Source organism: Sorex araneus, chromosome 10, assembly GCF_027595985.1.
Source record: "Sorex araneus isolate mSorAra2 chromosome 10, mSorAra2.pri, whole genome shotgun sequence".
NCBI classification, from domain to species: domain Eukaryota; kingdom Metazoa; phylum Chordata; class Mammalia; order Eulipotyphla; family Soricidae; genus Sorex; species Sorex araneus.
The window spans coordinates 54179001-54201948 of NC_073311.1; the positions used below are offsets into that span (position 1 = coordinate 54179001).

Genomic DNA, 22948 nt, shown 5'->3' on the forward strand with positions numbered 1-22948 from the left:
CCCTCCCCCCACTCCAGAATCTCAATTGATCCCTGCACGTCCAAAATAAGAAATATATATTTACAGAAAATTAAAACAAACAAAAAAAGAAACTTGGAGGTGGATGGGCTGGGGATCTGCAAGTCTGGAGGAAGGAGAACCGGCCCCAGGGAGGGGGTGGGATCTGGGCCTCACAAGACAAGCCTGAGTCACCCGTGCTTTCCCTGGAGGGGAAGAGGGGGCTGACACGAGGTGGGGAAAGCGAGAAACGTGTCCCCCACTGCCATGTGACTTTGGGAGGGGGGGTGGCTCGAAGTTGGCGACCCAACCCCACAGTGGATTTGTATTTTGTGGTTTCTGTCGTCACCCCCTCGCACTCACACATGTACGCGTGCACACACACACAGGTACACACACAGGCATGCGCCAGTCATTGTGGCTGAGTGTCACCATGTCACCACTGGAGCATCGGTTCCTCACTGATGGAGGAAAAGAGAATTTGTCTTCGCGGCCAAGAGTTCTTGCCTTATCCTGACCCTTCCCTGGTCTCCACTGTCACATGCTGTCTCGCTCCCTGAAATAGTTCCACAAGCATCAGAATATCGAGGCTGGGATGGTCATTGGGTAGCAAAGCTTTTGTGAAGATCTGCTCCCTCTTCCCATCAGCTCCCTTCACATGGGTATACCTGGATAACCAGGAGTGGAAGTAACCTGAACTCGGGGGCACCTGGGACAGAGGCAAAGGAAGCCATGTTGCTTTCTGCTCACCTTTGGAAGACAACGGACCCAGAAGTTCAGAAGTTGGAAAAACCAAGAGAGAGCTAGAAAAAACCACCTGTGGCTAGCTTTCCTTGCTTCCTCCTCCATTTCTAAATAAGCTTCATTTATCTTCAGTGCATAAAGCACAGTAGTACCCCTTGTGTTGTTTGCAATTTCTTGCATCCTTCCAATGCAAGAAGACAAGATGTGCCATGACATGGTACAGAATAAACATGGTGTAATGTTTTGCGGGACATGCCAGGCAGGACATGACTAAGCTAAGGGGTCTATGTGCTGGTAGGCAGAGTTGAGAGATCAGCAGCAATGGTTATGATCAAATGGTATGCCTTGTTCATAGCCACTGGAAAAACCAGTCCATTAGAAGTGATGGAACAGCTTCTGCCTCTTTTTTGATTTGAGCTGTTGTTTTTCAAGGACACAGGAAATAAAATAGATTCTACACACCATCTGCATTAGAAGTCTGTGGAATATTTCTGGGGGCAGGCTCTGGATTGCTTTTGCTAAATCTCCAAATGCCAACCCAATATATTTTTCTCCTGCTTCCCATGGGCACATTTTCCCTCTCCCACCCCGATACCCCCACTACAAAGCCCTCACTTAGAACACATTCCTTCCTCTATGTTCATAGGAAGCTCCAGATCTTCCATCTCTCTTGCCCTTTTGATTTCCTGATGCTTCTGCCCCACTGTTCTGTTGTGACAGAAAAATCCTAACAAAAAACGATCATTTGATGAAAACTTTAGCCGAATCAGACAGAAGCAAAGCTGTTTCCAATCCTTTTACTTTTAACAAAATAAACTACAAGGAAGCATTGTGATTCTCCCAAGGAAAGAAGTTTGTTGGGAGAAAGATTTGGTCTAAATATGCATTCTTTCTTGGGCAAATAGTCCAAGGGGGCCTTTGCCTAAGATGGCATTGACTAGTGTCTGTAAAATAAGAGGTGGTTTACCCCCACACACTGGGGGCTGTTAGTGCAAACCCCAAATCCAAACCAAGGGATTTGTGCAGAGACACCAGTATCTTGTGAGCTGCTGGCAGACGCTGCCCTACAGCACCACAGCCTTCTGGCCTCCTGTGAGCCTGCCCAGTCAACACGGACAGTCTCTGACCGCGAGAGAAAGGCTTGGGAGTCAGTCTCAGACTCTCCAGTCACTCTCCAGAAGACCACCTTCACCCCCCCTTCCTCCTGCACTTCCTCCCCAGCCTTTATGAACTCCCACAATCATGCCACAAATCCCTGGTTCATCCACAGCGATGACGCCAATTATTTTCTCTCCTCTTGCTTTCCCTGAAAGCCGGTTCTTCCTTGGGCTGCAGAAGCCATCCCAGGTAGCCAAACTACATCTTCTATGTTCCTCATGCTGCTGAACCCTGAGGGGAGAGGATGGCGCTGTCCTACCATTCAGAGCCTCTTCCATATCTCCCTTGCTCCCTACGCCTTTAAAATCAAGGCGAAACAGCAAACCGACTTAGAAGCAAATCCATCTATATTAGCTGCTCCCCTTACATGAAGCAGTGTTGGTTTTTCTTATTGGGGCGAGTGCCTCACATATGCAAGGCATGTGCTTGACCACTATGCCACGCTGCCCCTGGCCCTACTGAAGCAGTTCTGGAAGAATCTCTATTCTTGTTATTTTTATTATTGATAGCCACAGAAAGTCATCATTTTCCTGTGCTGACCTCTCAGAACCTTGACCTCTGCTTGCTCTATAATCTTGTCATCACCCCTGTCCCCCTTTCAGACTATCATTACCAATAACCCCAATATTTCCCTAATCTCAACCTCGAGACCCAACTCTATAGCTCCATTTCTAGAGTTCTCCTTCTGGAACCTAACTCTATAATTTGCAGACCTCTGTCTACATCTTTACCTCCTTCCCTGAAAATTTCCTGTACCTAGAAATCCTCACATTTCTCCTCCCCTGCTTCCAGTCTAAGGTCACTGGTCACGCTTTCTACTTGCAGTGGCCTTGGCTCCATGACTCCTGCTGCTTCTATTGCCTGTTAGCTTCAAACCTCAGCCCGAGTAGAGGGGAGGTGGGGAAGAGACAGATGGGAAGCAACAGGAGCCAGGTGAGGGGATGAAGGTACAAAGGAAGTATTTAGGGAATGATCAAGCCAAATATTCAAACCACAGAGTCAACAACACTGAAATCAAAAGACCCAAACTTTCACAGCCAAACTTAAAAAGATGCCTGTAAAGTTGACAGGGTAGATGGGAGGTGGGGGGTTGGGGGGTTGGGGTATATCAGCGGGAACGTGAGAACATTGCTGGAGGGAAGTTGACACTGGTGGTGGGATTGGTGCCACAATACTGCATATCTAATAGTCAACTATGAATAACTTTGTAGATCATGGTGCTCTAATAAAAAATAAATTAAAAAAACCCTCAGCCCTGCTTAAATCTATTCGCTCTTTCAGCAGCTGAATGCAGTTGAAGGAAATTTAAACTCCCTTAAAACTGACCATCATATTTGGCAACCTGCTTGACACTGCTGAAATACATTCTCACTCATTCTATCAACCTGATGAGGCTCCTAACGTCATTTCCTCCTCTTGGACCTCTGATCCCATCACTTGTCATCTTATCAAAGATCACTCCCAATATATCCTTATTCACACTCTCCATTGACACATTACATTGCCTTACAAAAAAGTCCTCCTTAGACCCCTTACCATCGATAGCCATTTCTGTGTTGCCTTAAAATCTAAACTCCCGAGAGCAACCAATCCATAGCCCTTACTTTCTCTTCTCCCACTCTTTCTTGATCCCATCCCACAATGCCTTGTTCCCCACCATGCCACTGAAATAACTCTTGAAATGAATCAACAAACTGATGTCTGCAGATTACCTGGTTTTATTCATTAACATAGCACTGAATTGACTTCTGACTTCCCCAAAGTGCTGGTTCCTCCTCCTCCCTGGAGGTCCTTGCATTTCCCCCAGGCTGCAGCTGGGGGTGAGGGGCTCCCTTTCCTTTGCACTATTGAGATCCAGTCTCACGTCTTTAAATGTCACCTGGAAGCCTTCCAACCCCAGATTGGTATCTTCAGACCACCTCTCCCCTAAGCTACAGGTCCATGTTTACCATTCATCAGCCTTCCCCTGGGACATCTGACAGACTCCTTAACACACTGATGCTGGCACATACCACCAGTGCCTTAATTAACACAAACTGAAGCACTGCCATCAACATGTGAAACTTACCATAATGCTATCTTCCACCATTACTTTTTCCCCCCGGAGGATTCCTCTCTTAGTTATAACTCCAAACTACCACAAGTGGAGGCCAGAAACACATGCCATCCTTAATTCTTTCCCTTCTTTCACTCAATATCTAATTCACTGCAAACTTTTCAACATATGGCCAGAATCCAGCCACTCGTCAATATGTCCCCTGCTAACACCACGGTCCAAGCCATCATCATGGATCAGGAATCACTGGACGCCTTTGTATGGTCCCTGTGGCTATGTCCATTGCTCGCTCTCCTCCCCCAGTATGGCCTCAAGGCAGCTGCCACCGCACTGATTTCTAAACAGAAGTCAAGTCATAGTCTATACCCAGAACCAATTAGTGGCTTCTTGTCTGACTCTTGGTAAAAAGCCAATCCCTAGCAATGCTCTCCAATAGCCATGGGTCACTTGCCCCTCTCTGCCTGCCACTCTCTGTGCACCCCTCTCACATGCCCCTGATGCAGTGACCCATCTGCGCCTCTTCCAGTACACCCAGCCTGCGGTTTGATGTTGGGACCTTGGCAGTTGCTTTCTCTCTGCTCGAAAAACCCTCCACAGAGAATTCTCCACGGCTGGTTTAAAGCTTTTGCTCAAATATCACCTTCCCTGGGACCTTTCCTTGTCCACACTTAACAAAGCAGCAATATCAGGCCCAGCCTCTGATTCTCTAGCCCCGTAGCCTGTCTCATTTTCCTCCAAGCACTTTGCAACATCTGTCTGCATATACTTTTACTGCTTTCTTTGCTGTTTTCCTCTCATCAAAATCCCAGCTTCATGGGAGCCTGGACTTTGTGGAGTCTCTGTGAATTCTTTCAGATTCCTAGCCTGGTGTTTCTACTCAATAAAAACATCGGGATCAGTGCTTGGGCTTGTCATCTCTTCAATTCACACTTCTCAACTGCAGACCAATTCTCCCCGCAGAAAGGTTTAGTAGAAGAAAATAAAATACACCCGATAGTCGCTCTAAACTTCAACCAATTTTCGAAATGGAAAGAGAGTGCTTCCATATCTTGTTCCTGTCTGACTTGGGCATTTCCTTGGATTTCTAGTTACGATTTTAAAATAAGTGAAGAAATACTGAAAGTCAGTCGCATTCCACTCTGGTCTCCCATCCACCCTGTATAGATTTCATAGAGACCATTTGGGAGTTTTGTCTAACATTTCAGTCTTTTTGATTTGTTAGGAACTTATGATATACTGCCTTTCAATATTTCAGAGCTTGGAAGATTATGTTGGGGTAGTAAGTTCCAGGTTCATATGTGTCAGACTCGGGATTAAATCAATCTGTAAAATGTTCATTGGTAATCTAATATCTAATATACCAATTTCTTTCCTGAGGTACCCAGTAATCAGGTTAGAAAACTGGTTTTCCCTCTGGGGATGAGAAGGTAGAATTTTATTGAAAAGATTTTGTCTCTCAGAGGTGACCAAACTTGGTGGCCCAAGAGCATTTCCAAATTGCAAAACAAAACAGATCAAAATAATAAAAACCCATCTTGGCTGTGCCTAATTCTGTCCCTGGAAAAGACAGCTCTTCACTGTTCCTTTGGCTTCCTGATAGCAACAGTCAGTTAAGAAGAACTTTCCTGGGGTTTGGAGACCATTTCTCAAGGGTTCGATATGAAGCACTCAAAGTCTGGCTAGAGGGATGCCTATACCTCTTTCCCGAGCTGGTGTGTCACCTTCTGAACAATGCATAGCACATCCCTCCTCCTGTCTCCCCTACAAGAGTGACACACAGACATCTCCTCTGCGAAAGACCAGAGTGTGGAATTTGTAATGTCATCTCACTCACAAACCATTCTACCCGATTTCTCCCTTTCTGACTTCTAGAGTTTTCTCTGTTCCGTGAAGAGCTTTCTTCAGAACCCAGCCATGGAACCTGTATGTTTATTCTTTCTCCCTTCTTACTCTCCTCCCAACAGAACAATGTGGATGGTTCACATGCACCAGCTCATTGGAAAGCTGGTTAGTGACACTAGTCTGAAGGCCACGGAGAGCACAGGAACATGGGAACATTAGGACCGAGCCAGCTGCCTGTATCACATGGGACTTGCCTTGAAATCACAAAAAAGTGAGACAACAGTTACTCCCACAGAAGGTCGCTGTGCACACGCCGTGCACCTCTGTCCAAGCCCTTGCTCCAAGCACACTCACATGTGGCTTCAGATGCTGGAGCCAAGCTGTGGCCATAGCAGGCCTGTGGCTGTCGCTGGAGAGTGCACTTCCTGCAGCTGGCCTTGACCGGAAGGGTTTGGTCACCGGGCCTTTCCTGTTTGCTTTCATTCTCATCAACTCCTCTATCTTCCTGAGTTAGAAAATGAGAAAAACGATGAGAAAGTTTGTCCAAGGATTTTTTTTTTGGATTGGGTTAGTAGCTCACAGAGTTAAGTGGCTTAAGGACAAGATTGGTCTTTCCTTAAGACAGGAAAGTGAGGCTGGGAACCCAAACCAGGAAGGCTTGGGAGAGCTTCCACGAAGGTTGAGAGGCAAAGGAAGTGCTACCATGTAAGGAATCTGCAGGATGTTCTCTGTGATAAAAACCACTTGGGCATTTTCATACGAAGAGAGCTCAGTGGGCTGAGAGCAAGCTTTGCCTGCTGAAGTTATTGTTCTTTTGATCTGGTCCTGACTACTGAACTGTTTGAAGGATTCAGGAGAGGTAAGAGAAGCCCCAAAGCAGAGCAATCCCTGGGAGAGAGAATACAAACCCCACAGAGAGTGGGGGATGTGATGGACATGCTAATCCCATCCATTCCTTCTCACTGATCTCTGTACCAAACTTGGCTAGCCAGATGTCTGAGCGGTGATGACGAGGTAGATGTCCCCGCTCTGGCAAAGAAAATGAGCAAGAATCAATCATGACAATCAAACTCGATGGCTGTCCTCATATCTGTCCTGTCTACCAGGCTTGCCCCAAGGGAGGGGCATGTGGCTTACTCTTACCAGAACATTCTAGAAAGGAAGATCTGGGGACAGGGGTGATATTGAGATCTGCTCACCCAGTGGCTGAGTCTGGCCCCAGGAGTGATCCAAACCGAGACCAGAGGAATCCTACTCGCCCCACACTGTACAAGAAGTTTAAGCTTATGCAGAAGCTGTTATTCATTAAAAAACTCATGGGCCCCAATCGTGACTTTGTCTTCTCCTGTGTTTTCAGGGTACAGCAGGAGCCCTGGGACCATCACCTCCAACTCCAGGCATGGAGAGTACCCTCCTTCGATGCACACTCAGATGAGTAGCTTCAGTCTAGAGCTGATATTGGCTTTCATGGCACAATACCTACCTGACCGCTGCTCTGGGATGTCCTGTTTGGGCTTCTCTTTTCATTTCTACTATAACTGCTAACCCTGCTAATTACCTGCTATACCACAAGGGTCCCAACAACTCCTATTATCCTGCCTCCCTTTCCTTCACCCCCTGAAGGTAACTGTAGTAGAACAGGGAATGGGTGGCTCAGGTGTTCTGAATGCTTACCAACCATCATTCCAGTTACTTGTCCTTAAGGAGTATCACACAGCAAGAAACTCTAAAGATACTCATGAAACATAGGGTGTCTAGCTAGAAGTGTCCCGTCCACTCTCTCTGAAGGAGTTGTGAAGCTATCAAGGCTTCAAGAGCCTAAAGAAAGACCATACATTGGCAGTAGACTTGATTCCAAATTTTGACCTAAGGAGGATTCTAGATCCTTCTCATGCCATGCCTGTATATGGGGCTAGCTCCTATCCTCGCCTCTCCTACAGTCAGGCTTGGGGAAGGGGGTCTGCTTGGCTTATGGGAGAAAGGAAGCTCCACTGTCCCATGTAAGGATTTTGCTGTCATTCTGCTGCTGCTTCTGTCTTTTCTCTAGAGACAAGATGGACTGACTAATGGAAAAGAATTCTTAACTTTAGGGCCTTAGAGCTCCCTCACTGCTCCATTCAGAACCACAGTCTGCTTTGTGGCATACACTGAAAACCCTGTCCTATTTGGAGAGGCTGATTAAGTATAACCATTACTTGTTTCTTATGCTGCCTGTATGGACATGGGACCATTCGTCAGTGAATTGGTGGATTGCAAGAGAAAGGCTAGGCTCCCCTAGCCCTTAGATGCTTATAAAAATCCACCATTTACAATTTTGGGGCCAAATTCAGTTTTTTTGAAGAACACCCAGACCTTTATTAGTCTTCCCAATTAGTCTCTCTTCCTTTAGACTAGGTAGTCAACATGACTTATGGACCTGGGGAATAGAGATGCTTCCTTTTGGAATTCACTGTGTGTACGAATAGCTTATACTTGGGGAAAGGTCCCCCACCTCCATTTCTTGGGAGCTTTTTATTTATGTGGGATACATTTTTTTAAATAATAGAAGATTACTCACTGACCTACCCCACAACATTCAAAAACTTTTTTTTTACTAACTGGCCTTCAACTTCTTCTTATTACAGGAACTTTTCTATCCCTCTCTCATCTTCAAAGATTTCATTTAATTGTTACCCCTTGAACTTGTTTCTGTAGACTCTGAGGAAATGTGCATGAGCGAGTGAGTATGTGTGTGTATGAATGTGTGTGTGTGTGTGTGTGTATAAGATATTGTCCAGGGTAAAGATTTGGGTACATTAGCTGCCTGGCATCCATGGCTTTTCTGCACCATTGGGTGCTGAATACTTAGGGAGGAGTGGACAATTCAGGATGTATTACTCAGTAAACTATGGTAAGAGTCAAAATTTAAGACAAGTTTGGACTGCCAAAAATTTTCTATATAATCTTAATTTTGGCTAATCAACAAATTTTGCTGTGTTCAACTTTTCCACCTATGAAATTAAAAACCAACCCTATTACCATATCAAAGAAGGCCATTTAGAGATATTTATCATAAATTAACCCTTGTGCATCTACTGATGGATTCTGTTTACTCAGAATATACCACAGCAAAACATGGCAGACACTTAAATCAGCTGCTGGTAACCCTAGAAACACCCACTTTTTTCAAGGGGATCTGGGGTCAAGGTATAAACCACCATATAAACAGTAGAAGGAAATTTAACCATGAACACCCAAGGAACAAATTCTCAGATTTCTTTGTCCTCCATTTCTTGTGCCTGCTACTAAGAATTTACCAAGATCATTGTTCCAACCATTCAGTCTTCAAGTTTCTCAAAAGACCTCTTTCTCTTCACATTTCATCACATCTCTTTCTCTTTTCGAGAGCCAAATTAGCCAGGTTTACACACCAGGCTCCAGCCTAGCATTAAAACACAGCAGAGCTGATTGTGCTAGATGTGTTTGGGTTCTGATTTAGAAACCTGAAATATCATGCTTATGTACTGTGTTCTCTCAGCTTCTCATCGTGTGTGTGTGTGTGTGTGTGTGTGTGTGTGTGAGTGAGAGAGAGAGAGAGAGAGAGAGAGTGAGTGTGAGCTACTCAAAGCTCACAGTTGAGCTAATTCAAGATGCTTTAACTGAGGAAGAGCTGAGAGAGAAGAGGTGACCATGGAATGAGGGGATGCACAGTTCTTGGAGTCTGGGTTCATTTGAAATTGCATTCTGATCAAAAAAAGGGTTTCCGTTACTTTATTACATTTCCACTCTCTCCAGCTCCTTTACTACCAACTGATGTGAAGTCTTGATATTTTCCCAGCGCCCTAGAGAGGAAAAATTATTTCTCTACATATCACAGCACATATTTTTCACTCCTATCCCCATGAAGGGCAGACCTTCACCCCCACCATGGTGTTACTGGGAAGAGAGGTGGGCATACATGATCGTCTCTTAGCAACAAGAACTGTCTGTCCTCAGGGAAACTTATTTCTGCTTCTCCATCCTCTTAGCACAAAGCCACTAACCGGGCATCAGATGAACACAGAGATTCCGCAGGGTAAAATAGGGACAGCAGGCCAACTTGATTGTTCCCTCACAAAGGAAACATTTCCTTCAAATAAAGGCCGGATAATTCTGTCAAATCAGGAGCATGTCAGCAACCCACAGGCCATGATGGAGCCCAGGAGGAAAAACTGGCTCAAGAAGGTATAGCATCGCTATCCAGTTTTCAATGAACCCGGGCATCCAACAAGCGGATACTGCTGTTCTGCCAACTGGTCACAACTGGTGTCTTGGGATGTGTGTGTGTGTGTGTGTGTGTGTGCGCGCACGCGCACACACACGCACACATGCGTGCGTGCACACATGAATGTGCATGTGTGATGTGAGTGTGTGGGTACATGTGCTGGTAGATACACAAGCAGAAGGAGTTCCTGGCTATGAGATAAGGTTGATGTGGCCATGCAGGGGTGCAGATGGGCGAGCCAGGGAAGCAGTTGCTAAGCCATTGAGTGCACCCCTCAGGCAGAGAAGGCATAATGGCCCCATCATTGGTTTGCAGATGGCCCATGTCCCCAACACCACAGGGCATGTTCAAATAACCCTTGATTCCAAAGGACCAGCATTGGTTACAATGAAGATGTTATTGTGACATGGGTACTATGTGGGCTCTTCTGAAGGGGATCAAGGTTTTAGGTTGGGAGGTGCAGAAGTAGGGGTAGGGGTGGATTGGAAAACATCCCCCCTGGACTCATGGGAAGAAAAGAAGAGAGGGAGGGAGGGAAGGAAGGAAGGAGGGAAGGAGGGAAGGAAGGAAGGAAGGAAGGAAGGAAGGAAGGAAGGAAGGAAGGAAGGAAGGAAGGAAGGAAGGGAGGGAGGGAGGGAGGGAGGGAGGGAGAGAGGGTGGGAGGGGGGAGGGAGGGAGGGAAGGAGCTGCTTAGCACTCTCCCAGCAGGTTTTCTCAAGCTGCTCCTATATCAGATCTGAGACAGACTCTGGTGTGAGAACAGATGACATAACACTTGGTGGCCCAAAGTCTTTTTCCCAGATGCTTGCTGGGGCCTGGCTGTCCCAAGGGTGTCACATGAACAGTAGCTCAGCTCTACAGGCGGACCAGCCCTCTGTGGACATTCAGGACCTCATCCCTCATCCATAGATGTTGCTAAAACCACACCCCCCACAGATTCTAAGGGACAATGCCACGCAGCGGGGCACCATGGCCAGAGAAGCAGATAGGATGTGGTTCTTGCTCCCTTGAATGCCCTGGATGGCCGTTCCCAGACCTGGGATGGATAGTTTTGGCTCAGATACCCTAAGCCGTGACTGCGCAGGAAGACAACTCTTAAAAAGTCCCAGAACGCCTTCCCCCACTTTCCTTTCTTGTGCCCTCAGAGTTTTCAATTATAAGTAGAGATGAGGAGGTGCCCCTCTCCCCTCAGACCAGGGGGCCCAGGAAATAGGCTCTCCCTGCTGAGTGACTTGAGTTCCTGGGAAGAATGAAAGGACCAAAGGACCAAAGGTGCTACAAGGTCATCCATCAGCTTTGCTCCTGCTCCTATCCAAGGCATGCTTCACTCCACTGCATACCCTGGAGGACCTACATGCTGAGGTGTGGCTGAGAATGAGTCTGGCAGCCTCCCAGCTTTGTCTGTGCCTGAAAGTCCTCAGGGACTTCTGACTTGTTTGCCATCTCCCTACCTCATGGTTAAAGATGCTCAGAAGCAACAAAAATCAACACCAACAGCCATATTGCAGGGAAAACAACTTCCTGAATAGACAACTTTTGAATTTTTAAGGAATGGAAGAAATTCCATTGCCTTGGTTCAACACATTTCTAAGATGGCACCTCCGACCTTCCTGATTACTCTTATCAGGCTACTGGTTTCATGGGTTCCAAGAAGCTCCTAACAATTTTGTTGCACGTGTGACCTAGCCCTGCTCTAGGCTTTCCGAGTTGGTGGGAAGCGCCCCTTGGGACTCACTCAGCAGTTTGCTCTATGGTGTCTCTCAAGTTGTCCCGACTTGCCAACAATAACTCCACGGACCCGTCCTGTCTCAATGAAAAATGGACTTTGTTTCCCCCTCCCCTTTTTTGTTTTGGAAGAAGGGACTTGTCACTGCCTGCAAGTTATTTGAGTTGAGTTCTTTATAGTGTGCTCTAAATTAGCACACAGTGGCAAGAGATGCCTCCCAAAGGAGAATAATTCATGCTGGATGACATAATGAGATTTATAGGCGGCCGGCTGGCAGGAGGGAACATTCTGGTTACAAGGGCCACACTGGCTCTGAGCGTTTCTTTATGGGGACACAGTGAGTGACAGCAAGAAGACGGCTTAAGAGAATGACTCTGTAACTGGAAGCAGATTGGGGGAGGCTCAGCGTATAGTGGGATGGGGTACCACGAGACCAGAGGATCTGTCTTCCCTCCAACTCCTGGTAACAAATACCAGCTTAGAGACTGAACTTCTCTCTGAACCAGCTCACTCAAAGGCAAACCACATCTGCTATAAAATACACAGATCAGAAGTAAAGCACTAAATATCCTCACCATAACATCTTCCCTTTGAGAGAAGTGACCAAAGAGACAAAAAGAGTGAAATCCGGAGCCCAGGAGAGAAATAGCAAGACAAAGCTATAGTCGGTGCAGTGCCTCCAGCTTCCTCTGGTCTGAGGGACGGTACAGATGGAAGTTTCCACACATGCGGCCCAATGCTTGTGTCCATGGTTGTGTGATTTTCTGATTGTGACCAGGTCCTCCCGGTAATGTGTTTAAGAACAGGGAGGGTCCTCTGGACCGGGTCACAGACAAACCAGTCCCAGAGTGTCAGGTCACTAATAGTGACTCAGCCTGGAGAGTAAGGAATCTTGGGACAGCTCCACTCAAAGCATCTGCAAAGCCTCAGGTAGCCAGTATATGGTCAACACCCTCTAGAGGGAGTCCAAAGTTCTCCCTCTGTCTGGGCAACATGTGTGCATGTAGTCTTGTAAATATTGGGACTATAGTCAGTCACAAAATAACTGCAGAGAACGAGGGAAAAGAGAGAAACCCAAATTCCCACTTGAAATAAATGCAACCTGGAAATGTGAGAGCGCATGTTATGTTTGGTTGGGATTGTGGGGAGGGACAGAAATCAAGAGATGTGGAGGGTCTGCTGCAAGTATTGTGTGGGGAAAATAAACCATGACTCCGTTTCCATTTTCATTTACAATGTAAAAAAAGTTTAGCCGTGGAGCAGAAAGAGAGCACGAAGGGCTACGGTTTATGCTTTGCAGGCGGCAGCTGCATTTGATCCTTGGCAGCACATGGTCCCAGGTAAACTCCCAGGAGTAAACCATGAGCATTAAACCATGAATAGCCACCAAGCCACCTCCCCACGTGTGTGTGTGTGTGTGTGTGTGTGTGTAATGCAAAATAATTCACTGTATGTGTAAAAGTTAATCTGGGTGTTGTCACAGAGTTGTTTATGGAAGCAGTAACTCCCACATACAAGTCACTGGAAGGTGCTGGAGGGGATAAAAGGATGAACAGTTGCAAGCTCTGACCACAGGGAATTGATAATCTAGTTTGGGAGATGAAGTGACTAAGAAGCAGGACCTAAGATGGTTTTGTGATAGTTGAGGTACAATGAAAGCATGAGGAGAGGTGAACCTAGTGGGTCTGGTCTTGGAAGACTATCACAGTGGAAATAAGATGTGATATAGGAAGGTGAAGATTGGGGCAAAGGAAAGTGTTCAAGGAAGACAGAGAGATACAAAGAGAAACAAAAACAATGCAAGGAAGGTCCGAGCTCCTAGGTCTGGGCCACCAGGCACACACAGGTCAGAGATTCTTGCTTGACAGAGGAGCAGGGATAACCCCCTGCAGGTGTTTTTGTTTGGAGCTGGAGAATGACATTTTGCTTTTAAGTGAGTGACTGATCAAGAGTTGATTCTGATCTTGAAACCTTAGAACAATACTAGGGGATTAAAATAATCCAGACAAGAGGAAAGGGCTGGTAGGAAAATATGGGGAAACCTGGTGGGTGAGAGGAGCAGGCTTTTGGAATGAATAGATGCGCATGAGGCAAGACTGGGGGAAGCATATGTGGCTGAAAAGATGTGGTTGGTGACAAGAGGATGGAAGAAAGGGTACCATTAGCCTCCAAGGCTAATTTGTCCATGATCTTTGGATGGTCTTGGCTATTTGATGTTATGTGACCTTTGTTGTCTAGATACTAATGATTGAAAATATGAGCATTAAGCTGAAGTGAGAAATAGGACCTGGACATGACACATTCAGTGAGTTATTGAAGTCCCAGAGGAAGGAAAATTTGCTGCAGAAACATGGTGGGAAGGTGGAAAGGTCTAGGCTGGGACACCAAGCTAAGACGTGCTGAGGGGACAGGAGCAGGAGAGACACAGTGGACCCAGAGGCTAGGATTCATACCATCAGGAAGTATAGACTACTCTTGATGAGGCTGAAGAGCAAGAAGACAAAGGAGGGTGGGTTTGGTAACAAGTTCTCAGGAACGGTGCTTTGGCAGTTTCAGGAGAGGGGAGAAGTCAGCCAGACCTTAAAGATCCACCGCCTAGCAACAGGTCAGGAAAGGAAGACAGATGCCCTCTTTTAAGATATTTGTATTTAAAAAAGTTAAAGGAGAGTCCGAATTGAGGGAAGATTGGTTGGTGACAGGCGGCAGATATTGGGGAGAGATGAAAAGGCAGCAGACAGACCTACATGGGCTGGAGTGGACCTAGTAAAAGCCACTTTGGGCAGAGGACAGGGAGGACGAGCGTAAGGAGGGAGGATGGGAAAGGTGAGGGATGGGCAGCAGAAGTGGATGGGGAGCAGGTCTGTGAGAATTTCAAACCAGAATTCTTCCTTAGTGGCAGGCCGGTAGCCTGTGGGAAGAGAGATGAACATAGAAGGGAAAACAAAAGCATTCTTGGAGGAAGTAACACGGCATGAACACTGGAGGAATACAGTGGGGAGGGCCAGGTGGAAATGAGATGGGCTGGTTCATGTCCTTGGGCACACAAAGGTTTTAGACCTTCTTGTCTTGGGCTGGAAGAAGAGATCACAGGCCAGAGCTGAGCCACTGAGGATGGGCACAGGGTTAGACCCAAGAGGAGAGGCAATGAATGATGCCAAAGGGACTTGGACCAGAATGACAGAGCACCTAGGAGGTTAGGGATGACAGAGAGGGCACGCGGGCAATGGCAGACATTTTGGCCTGGGAAGTGGGATACATCTACATGGAGAGGTACAGGCTTGGCCGGCATGAGGAGCCCTAAATCTCTGCAGTATTTTTCTAAATCATCTCACAAATCATACCTTTCGCTCACACCTGAAACCAGAAAAAAAAATAAAATAAATTAAACCTGCCTGGATAAATATGCTCATGTATGAACATCTATTTATATACACTTAATTCATATATTTAAATATTTTAGACATTTGCATTCACATATTATATGTGGGTATAATATACTCCATTTAAAGATCTTTTGTATTCTGCACAAACCCAGCCCAGAGGCAGAGCCTAAACTCAGTGGAAACAAGTTTCATTGAATTGCCAGGTTTCTCTAGAGCTCTTATTTTTTTTGGTCTCCCACACGGCACTGGTATTTGCTCCACCCCCTAAATCACCACGTTGAAATATTACAATTAGAGTTCAGGTTTGAAGTGCAGAAACCAAATCTTTAAAAGAATAGCTTGGTCAGAGGCCTCGGGTTGTGCTTTTTCACTGCAGCTTTAATCCTTGCCCTGACTTCCACTCCTCTTACATTTGCCCAAACAGAATCCATTTTTGTGATTTTTATTACAGTCATTTTGATGACCGTAACATTAATTCAATGCATCCTTCCTGCTTGTCTACTCAGTGACTTCCTAGTTGCTATAGAAAGGATCATTGTTCTTAACCTGCCCTGCCAGGTACTGGGTTTTTAAGTCTACCCACTCCTGTGACTATTCGCTGGATAGAATTCCTGGCCAGTCATTTGGTATCAGTGTCACAGGAGCTGGTGAAAGTTGAGTTGTGGGCCTGTGAGATTGGGCTGAGATGCCTTTATCCTCGAGAGGCTGTACTCTCTACTCTGCTACTATTAGTCTTCTCTGCTCTCTCCCTGTCTTCCCCTTGCATAACCTGATTCCCAGGAAAAGGAATGAGAATCCTAATGTAAACTGTAATGTGTGTAATGTGGAAATCCCTAATATGGCTTAATATGTCATCCTTCCTGGGATCGCTTCCGTTTCAGTGACAGATGAGCAGCTCAGTGCTACAGAAACAGCCCTGTGTGGAAGCCAGGGATGGCATGGGCTGGGGAGAGGCCAGGCAAGGAGAGGACTGGTTACAACCCCTGGCATACATACACCGTGGACCATATGCCATTCGTGTGCCCCCTCCAAAGCCCCCTCCCAGAATATCTGTCCACCTTTAGCTGCTTCTCATCTGTATAGAGATCCTTAGACAGGAAGAGAGTCTGACATCAAGAAAGCAAATGCTCGACCCAAAGTTCTTGGCTGTCCACTGAGCACACGTTTCTTTTATGGCTTTAAGTTCACAGAGCACAGGTTTGGCCACGAGACCTGCAGACACGGAATGCACTCAGCGAAAAAGCACATCAGAATCACTCCAACACACCCAACGGACACACACAGGGTGTCAAGCAGTGACAGGGTGTGGCTTAGGGAGCTGGGGAGTAAATGAATAAAGTGAGTCCTGAAATAGCTTTGTCCAAAGACAACTGCCCATATCATCTGGTCATTCTGCCCCTAAATCTTGAATTAAGTGATAATCAAACCAAAATCAAAACCAAATGCCTTCAAACAACCAAGAGGCCCTCGCTGTGAGATGAGAAGTGCAGGTGACCAGCACACTGCGGTTTTTGGTGACAGTTTCTTCTCCTCCCATGCAGAGCTTCCTTAGGGGACAACTCCCAAAGACCCTGGAAGACTGGGTGGGCGATAGTCAATTGTATAGATGAGTCCTATTGGGTCACATTACACATGCGTTTGGGCACTACTGACACCACCTACATTTAATGGAATCGTTTGGGATTTCCCCCCACCCCACCCCCAAATTGCAACATGACTGTGGCCAGAACAGGGGAATCCACGTTCGAGAGTTCTCCCGTGTTCCGGTGGTAGCTACACAGTGACAGACTTGGAAAGTACAAGACCCACTGTACATGCATCACTCTGAAGGCTGTGCATCCCTAACGCAGGCAAATGCAAGGAGTCGATGATCTGAGGTCGGGGCAATGCTCAGCTTGAAATATTGCTGCCCAAAGGGGTGACACAGAACCATGCCCCCTTCCCCACCCTGGAGAGTGAGAGGAAATGCTAGAGCAAACGGAGTAGAGAAAGCTTGGACTCTGGAGACAGCTGGAACCATGGGTGCCCCTGAGAAGTCTGGGGAATTGTGGGTTGGGACAGACCTAGTCCTGGTGCAGACTCTCTGTGGCATAAATGGGAATGACAGCCTAATCCCTCCTCCTGTGTGTGACGGACATACTACTTGGAAATGAAGTGACATCTAGAACTGGACCATGCTCAGTCTTCCTTGAAGCCCTCTTGAGCAGCCCATGAATATCTTACCTGGTCCCAAATCAAACATCCCATTGAGATGTGTTCAACTGGGGCCAAATAAAGGATTGTGAAAAATTAAATTATCCAGCAGATGGTCTATGATAATGGGAGGAGAGGGAAAAAATGTAATATAGCAGCCCGGGTAAACAGAATTCTCATCTTTGGATTCTCATCTTTAAATTCTCCTCCAAAGATGAGAATTCTCATGCCAAAGAGAAGGGCTGTCACCCACCATAAAACCAAGAGTCCCAGGAAAGAAATTCATTTTGTCTGGTTAACCCAAGGTCAGGTTATGAATACCTGGCTCGAGGCAAGTAGCACCTTCCTGATGGCAGAAATGAGGACAAGGCAAATAAAGTCTCACGGGTTGCCATTCGCCCCTTTCCACCAACTCTTGTGACCTTTCCAAGCAAATGGCCTGGCCATTGGAGTCTTGAGCAGACCCGGCACCTTCTAAGAAAGCGTGGAGGGTGAGAAAGTCCCAGGCCCAGTGCCACCTCTCGGCAACCAGATAGATATCACAAGCTTCAAATAAGAAAAATTTGGGGGAGTTGGGAATGAGGGTGGAGGAGGAAGTATGCGGGGCTGCTTTGCGAGGGGTGAAGGGGAGAGGGCTGGAGGGTCACGTGTACTAGGAAGAGAAGGAGAGTGACTGGGAGGGGTGCAGAGGGGCCGACTGGGAGATTTCTCAGGATTGAGCTTCCTGAAACCTCGAAGAGGCTCTGGGACCTCAATTCTGTGTGAAGCCCTTTGGGAAATCTTTCCTGTCCTCAGCTGCTGACAGACTGATTATGGGGCCACCTGCTGAATTTTGCATGGGATACCGAGAAATTGGGGGCCCCTATTACCGGTTTGCCCAAGATAAACGAGAAGATCAAGTATAGGATCTGGGCCTTGCTTAGAGCCTGCATGAAACTTGGCCCTGGCCACCAGGCAGACGGTTCTCACAGACTAGTAAGACTGGAGAGGTGAGGGGGCCTGGACACCTAGGGGCCATCCCAGACTGCGTCCCCCTCCGGGCCTCCGTTCACATTCCTTATTTCCCCAGACACCCTGAAGCAAAAGCCGTACAAAACAATCCCCCCACCCATGGAAAATGGAAACCCTGAACAAAACACTTCCCCCCCTCTCATTCCCATCCCCACCCCACTCCCTCAGCCCAACACCCTGAATACTCACAAGAGAACACTTTATCTATACAAAATGAATTAGAAAACAAAATATTTACATATGAAATAAACGCCATCTTGATTTCTGTCACCAGTGGAGACGACAGAGCCCCCCTTTGTTCGAGATTGCTGTTCGCTAGGTTGGTTTGGTTTTTGATTTTAGACGGGGTGAGGTCCGAGGAAGTGTGAGGGGAAGAGCCCCTGCCCGGGACAGAGTCAGGGGGAAGCAAATGTATCTATGGCCCTTCTGCTCCTTCCTCCTGGAGGTACCTCACCCCTCTGCCCTTGCTCTCCACAACCTTCCTGGAATCTAAGGTAAAGCACTCGGTGCTCCTCCCTCCAAATCTGGGAGAGGTTCAGCCCCTTGTCCCCAGGTTCATTTTAGAAAGAACACAAAGCTTTACAAGGCCTTCAGTTGGCTTTAAAATGAAAGATACTGAGGTAAAAATTAAGGGGCGGGTGTGTGTGGGGGGAGCCGTCAAGGGCTGTGGGGAGTAAGGAAGAGGGGGGGAAGGAGGCAAACAAGGCAGGGGACAGCCCTGGAGGGTGGGACGAGAAGAGACACGGCAGCTTCCTTCCGGAGGAGGATGAGCACCTTTCTGGTTTGTGTGTCCTCTGCACAATGGGGTGCCCCATGGCCCAGCTTCCAAACACACCTGGAACCCGTGGGCTGCCATCCAGTACCCCCCAACCCCATGTTTCAGAACCAGCTGTGACAAGTATTCATTTCCCTTCTCAAGTTTGCATTTTCCTGTGAAGGGAGCTTGGGTATTTGCAAGGACCCTCCTCCCGGAGAAGAGAGAACGCTTCATCTCCAACAGTTCAGTCTGGGAGGGGAGCTTCTAAGAGAGCGTAGACACTGGGGTCTGAGTCACATTCTTGGGGAACCAGGTCCCACGGTCCCCGAGTCCACATCTGTCTCCACACCTCCTGAGCTGTACTCACGGAGCAAGCTCATGCCTCTTCTCCATGTGACCCATCTGGGGAGGGGGGTGGGGGGGATAAACTCTCCCAGCATTCCCAAGGTTAAGTAAGAAGGGATCAAAGCATTGAAAACATCCCCCTCTCTCACTTACCCGACCTGAGGTGACTCCCCTAGTCTTTAAAGCCTTAACTAACTCCTTCCCAAACCACGGCCAAGGCTCCAAAGAGTTTTAGGGAATCTGTTTGCTCCCAAGTTTTGGGCAAGAGAATAATGGCTGCTGTTAATCCCTTGCACCTTCATAGAAAGTTCTTGGCTCAAACAGGTTAAAAGTACTGGCCACCACAAATAAATTCATGTCGTACCTGGATCTCCAGGGAATGCTCCCTACCTGGTTTTTAGACCACAGAAATGGCTCAGTAGAGAATTTCCCTTTTCTGCCTTCAGAAAGGGTGAAGGGGCGAGAGAGCCAAAATTCAGCGACCACGCAACCATCCCTGTTTGTATATAAGCCAAACAAGTACAGCTAAGGGGCTCTGAGGAGAACATGAAGTTAAAGACGCCTCCTCTATATCCACAGAGACATGCGTGTAGACCACGGGCAGCGCCGGACACCTGTGCATCTCGTGCGTCCTCTCACCTCCAAGATGGGGACTGGCCACATCTACCAGCCACCACATTTCCTCTGGTTCACCACTCAGGAGTTTCTGGGAACCGAAGCAAACATTTCTGGGTTTTTTTGGGGGTGGAGGAGAGGGGGCTTATATACAAACACACATGGCCTCCCACCCGCCACTTGGCACATGATCCCTAAACAGATGTCGATTTAGACAAAGCCATGTTCACTCCCCAGCTGGAGGACGCATCGTCTTAGATGCTTCTGCTGCCTCACCTAGGCCTGCAGATCCCGCAGGGGGACCTTTCCTGCACCCTCGTCCGCGATCACACCGAGAGGGTCGGTCAAGAGTCCTTTCCAGCAAGAAGGGGGCCGGAGGGCAAGCTAGGCCCATGGCCACAGGCCTCCCTCAGGTGCAGTGCAAAGCCCACAGTGCCCGCTCCTGGGAGCCGGACTGACTGGTGAGAGGAGGGCGAGGAGGAGTCAGCGGCGAGGGGAGCAGAACCGGCGCCAGTCCCCAGGGATGCCCTTGGTAGGAACCAGAACTCCAGGATCCCATGAAGAAATTAAAAAAGGAAAGAAAAAAAAGAAGAAGAAGAAGAAGAAAGGAGCCAATGGGAGCCAAGTTCACCCCGCCTCCCTCCCCGCCGCCGCGGGTACCACCCGGCCCCCCGCCCTCCCTGCCTAGACCCACCTTCAACCGCTCGCTTCCCTCACTCAGACATCAGACTCAATACTAGACAGTTTCTCATAAACATGCCCATTGCTGGAGCCATTGAAAGCCCTGGGGTTTTTGTTGTTAGGCACACAGGGGTTGGACTGGTTCCCTATACAGATGTCTTTCTGGAAGCGGCCTGGCACCGCCCCGTGCAGGGCGGCCACCACGGGCTTGTTGGTGACCAGGGCGCGGAAGTCCGGCCTGCCTTTGGGCACCCCCGCCGCCGTGGGCTGCCTGAAGAAGTAGGATTTGCTGCCGTGGAGCAAACACTGGTCGTCCCCGAAAGTGGGGATGAAAGGGTTCTGCGTGACCCGGTCGGGGTAGAGCGACTTGCTGAGCATGTAGCCGCCGGGGTTGTTGTGGTGGTGGTGTCCGGCAGTGGGCACTGAGGACTTGCTGTTGGCAAAGGCGCTGTCGCCGCCTCCCATCTCAAACATGTGCGCGTAGGGACTGCCGTCCAGGAAGCGGCCCTTGTCTTTCAGGCTCACGCTGCGCGGCGCCAGGGCGGCTTCTTCCTTCTGCAGGTCCACGAAGGTGTCGTAGGAGTGCTGCCGGCGCAGTTTGTTGCGGTTCTTCTTCTGGGCCTTGGAGTTGGTGGGGCTCTGGGGGTACTTGGCGGCGGTGGCGCTGGCCGGCACGGCCACCGGGGCCGCCGGCTGGTCCAGCTCCTGCAGGGAGTTGTCCTCGCTGATGTCGTACAGGTTGCCCGCCTTCTTGCACGCCTCGCAGCGGATGCACGCCTGGCGGCCCGAGTTCTGCCCCGCGCCGGCCGGGTAGCTGTGCAGCTTGGACGGGCAGCTGCGGCAGAAGTTGCCGCCGCCGCTGCCCACGCCGCCGCCGCCCACGCCGCCGCCGCCGCCCGAGTCCCAGTCCACCACGTTGGCCAGGTTCTTCTCCCAGGGCGCCGGCACGCCGCCCACCTTGTCGGCCCCGGGGTGCTTGAGATGCGCCCGGTTGGTGCACTGGCCGCCGCCGCCGCCGCCGCCGCCGCCCACCGAGTCGCCGCGCTTGAAGTCCTCGCCGCGCTCCTTGTAGATGTCCGTCAGGTCCACGTGCTCCCAGTGCGGCGAGTTCTCCTTGGGGCGGAACTGGTCCAGGTAGAAGTCCCGCAGCCCTTCCTTGTCCCTGAAGTAGCGCTTGTGGTCCGGGGAGCGCGGCGGGCGGCGGCGGTAGGCCAGCTCGATCTCGTCGAACTCGCGCCGCGACTTGGCCGAGGCGGGCCGCTTCTTGAGGCTGTCCTTGTACTGCTGCTTGCGCCGCTTGGCCGCGTTGCCCTCGATGTTGCCGTAGGTGACCGTGTGCGTGGAGATGTCCGACACGTCGGAGCGGATGAGGTCGTCGTGGCCGCCGTAGCGGTCGCTCTTGAAGGAGAACTTGCCGTAGAGGTCGCTGAGCTGCTGCTGGCTGTGCTTGGCGGCGGGCAGGCCGATGTCCAGGGGCTTCTTGCCCAGCGAGCGCGGCTGCGTGGTGAAGGGCGGGTTGTCGCAGTCGTAGAGCCCGTCGATGGAGCTGGTGCTGGCGATGCTGTGCGGCCGGTGGTGGTGGTGGTAGTGGTCCTGGTACACGTTGCTGTCCTTGAGCTGCAGGTTCCCGAAAGTTCTCTCCACCTCGCTGATGTAGTCGGAGAAGAGGTTCTCCTCGCACGGCGGGTTGTTGTAGGACTTGCAGTCCGAGTGCGTGAAGCTGCGGCGGTGCTCGGAGATGTCGTACACGGACGACTCGCGGCGGATGAAGTCCAGCGCGCTCTGCGGGGAGCCGTTCACCCCCGACAGGTTGGCCATGTTCTTGGCCGTGCGCAGCAGCCGCAGGATGTTCGAGTGCGTGTTGTTCATGGTGGCCGTGGGCGAGTTCATCACCGACTGCCGCTCCTCGATGGCCACGCCGTGGATGCAGCTGTAGATTCCCTGCGGGGACAAAGGGCGGGGCCGGTCAGGGCTCCTGCGAGCTCACAAGGGACCCTAAGGGGGGGGGGGCGGTGATGAAATGAGCTCAAAGGGCTGAGCGTGTGCAGGGAACCCGGGGTAAGATGCTCAGCACCCACTGCAGGGTCCCCCGAGTGAGTGACCAACTAGCCCCCAAGCACCACAAGGTGTGAGCCCCAAAATTAAAATAAAAGGACTCTAAGGATCACCCCCCCCAATCTCAAACCACTATCATTCA

The 22948-nt window shown here is 49.2% G+C and overlaps 1 protein-coding gene across 4 annotated transcripts in view; it reads right to left on the reverse strand.

Moving 5' to 3' along the window:
• Positions 1–1133: 1133 nt before the first annotated feature.
• GRIN2B (glutamate ionotropic receptor NMDA type subunit 2B) overlaps positions 1134–22948 on the reverse strand; it is a 485599-nt gene continuing 463784 nt past the window's right edge. For all 4 annotated transcript variants that reach the window (XM_055117944.1, XM_055117945.1, XM_055117946.1 and 1 more), the window contains one exon: positions 1134–22692. In XM_055117944.1, coding sequence (XP_054973919.1) covers positions 20788–22692 — 1905 coding nt within the window. In that variant the 3' untranslated portion in view covers positions 1134–20787. The remainder of the gene's footprint in view (positions 22693–22948) is intronic.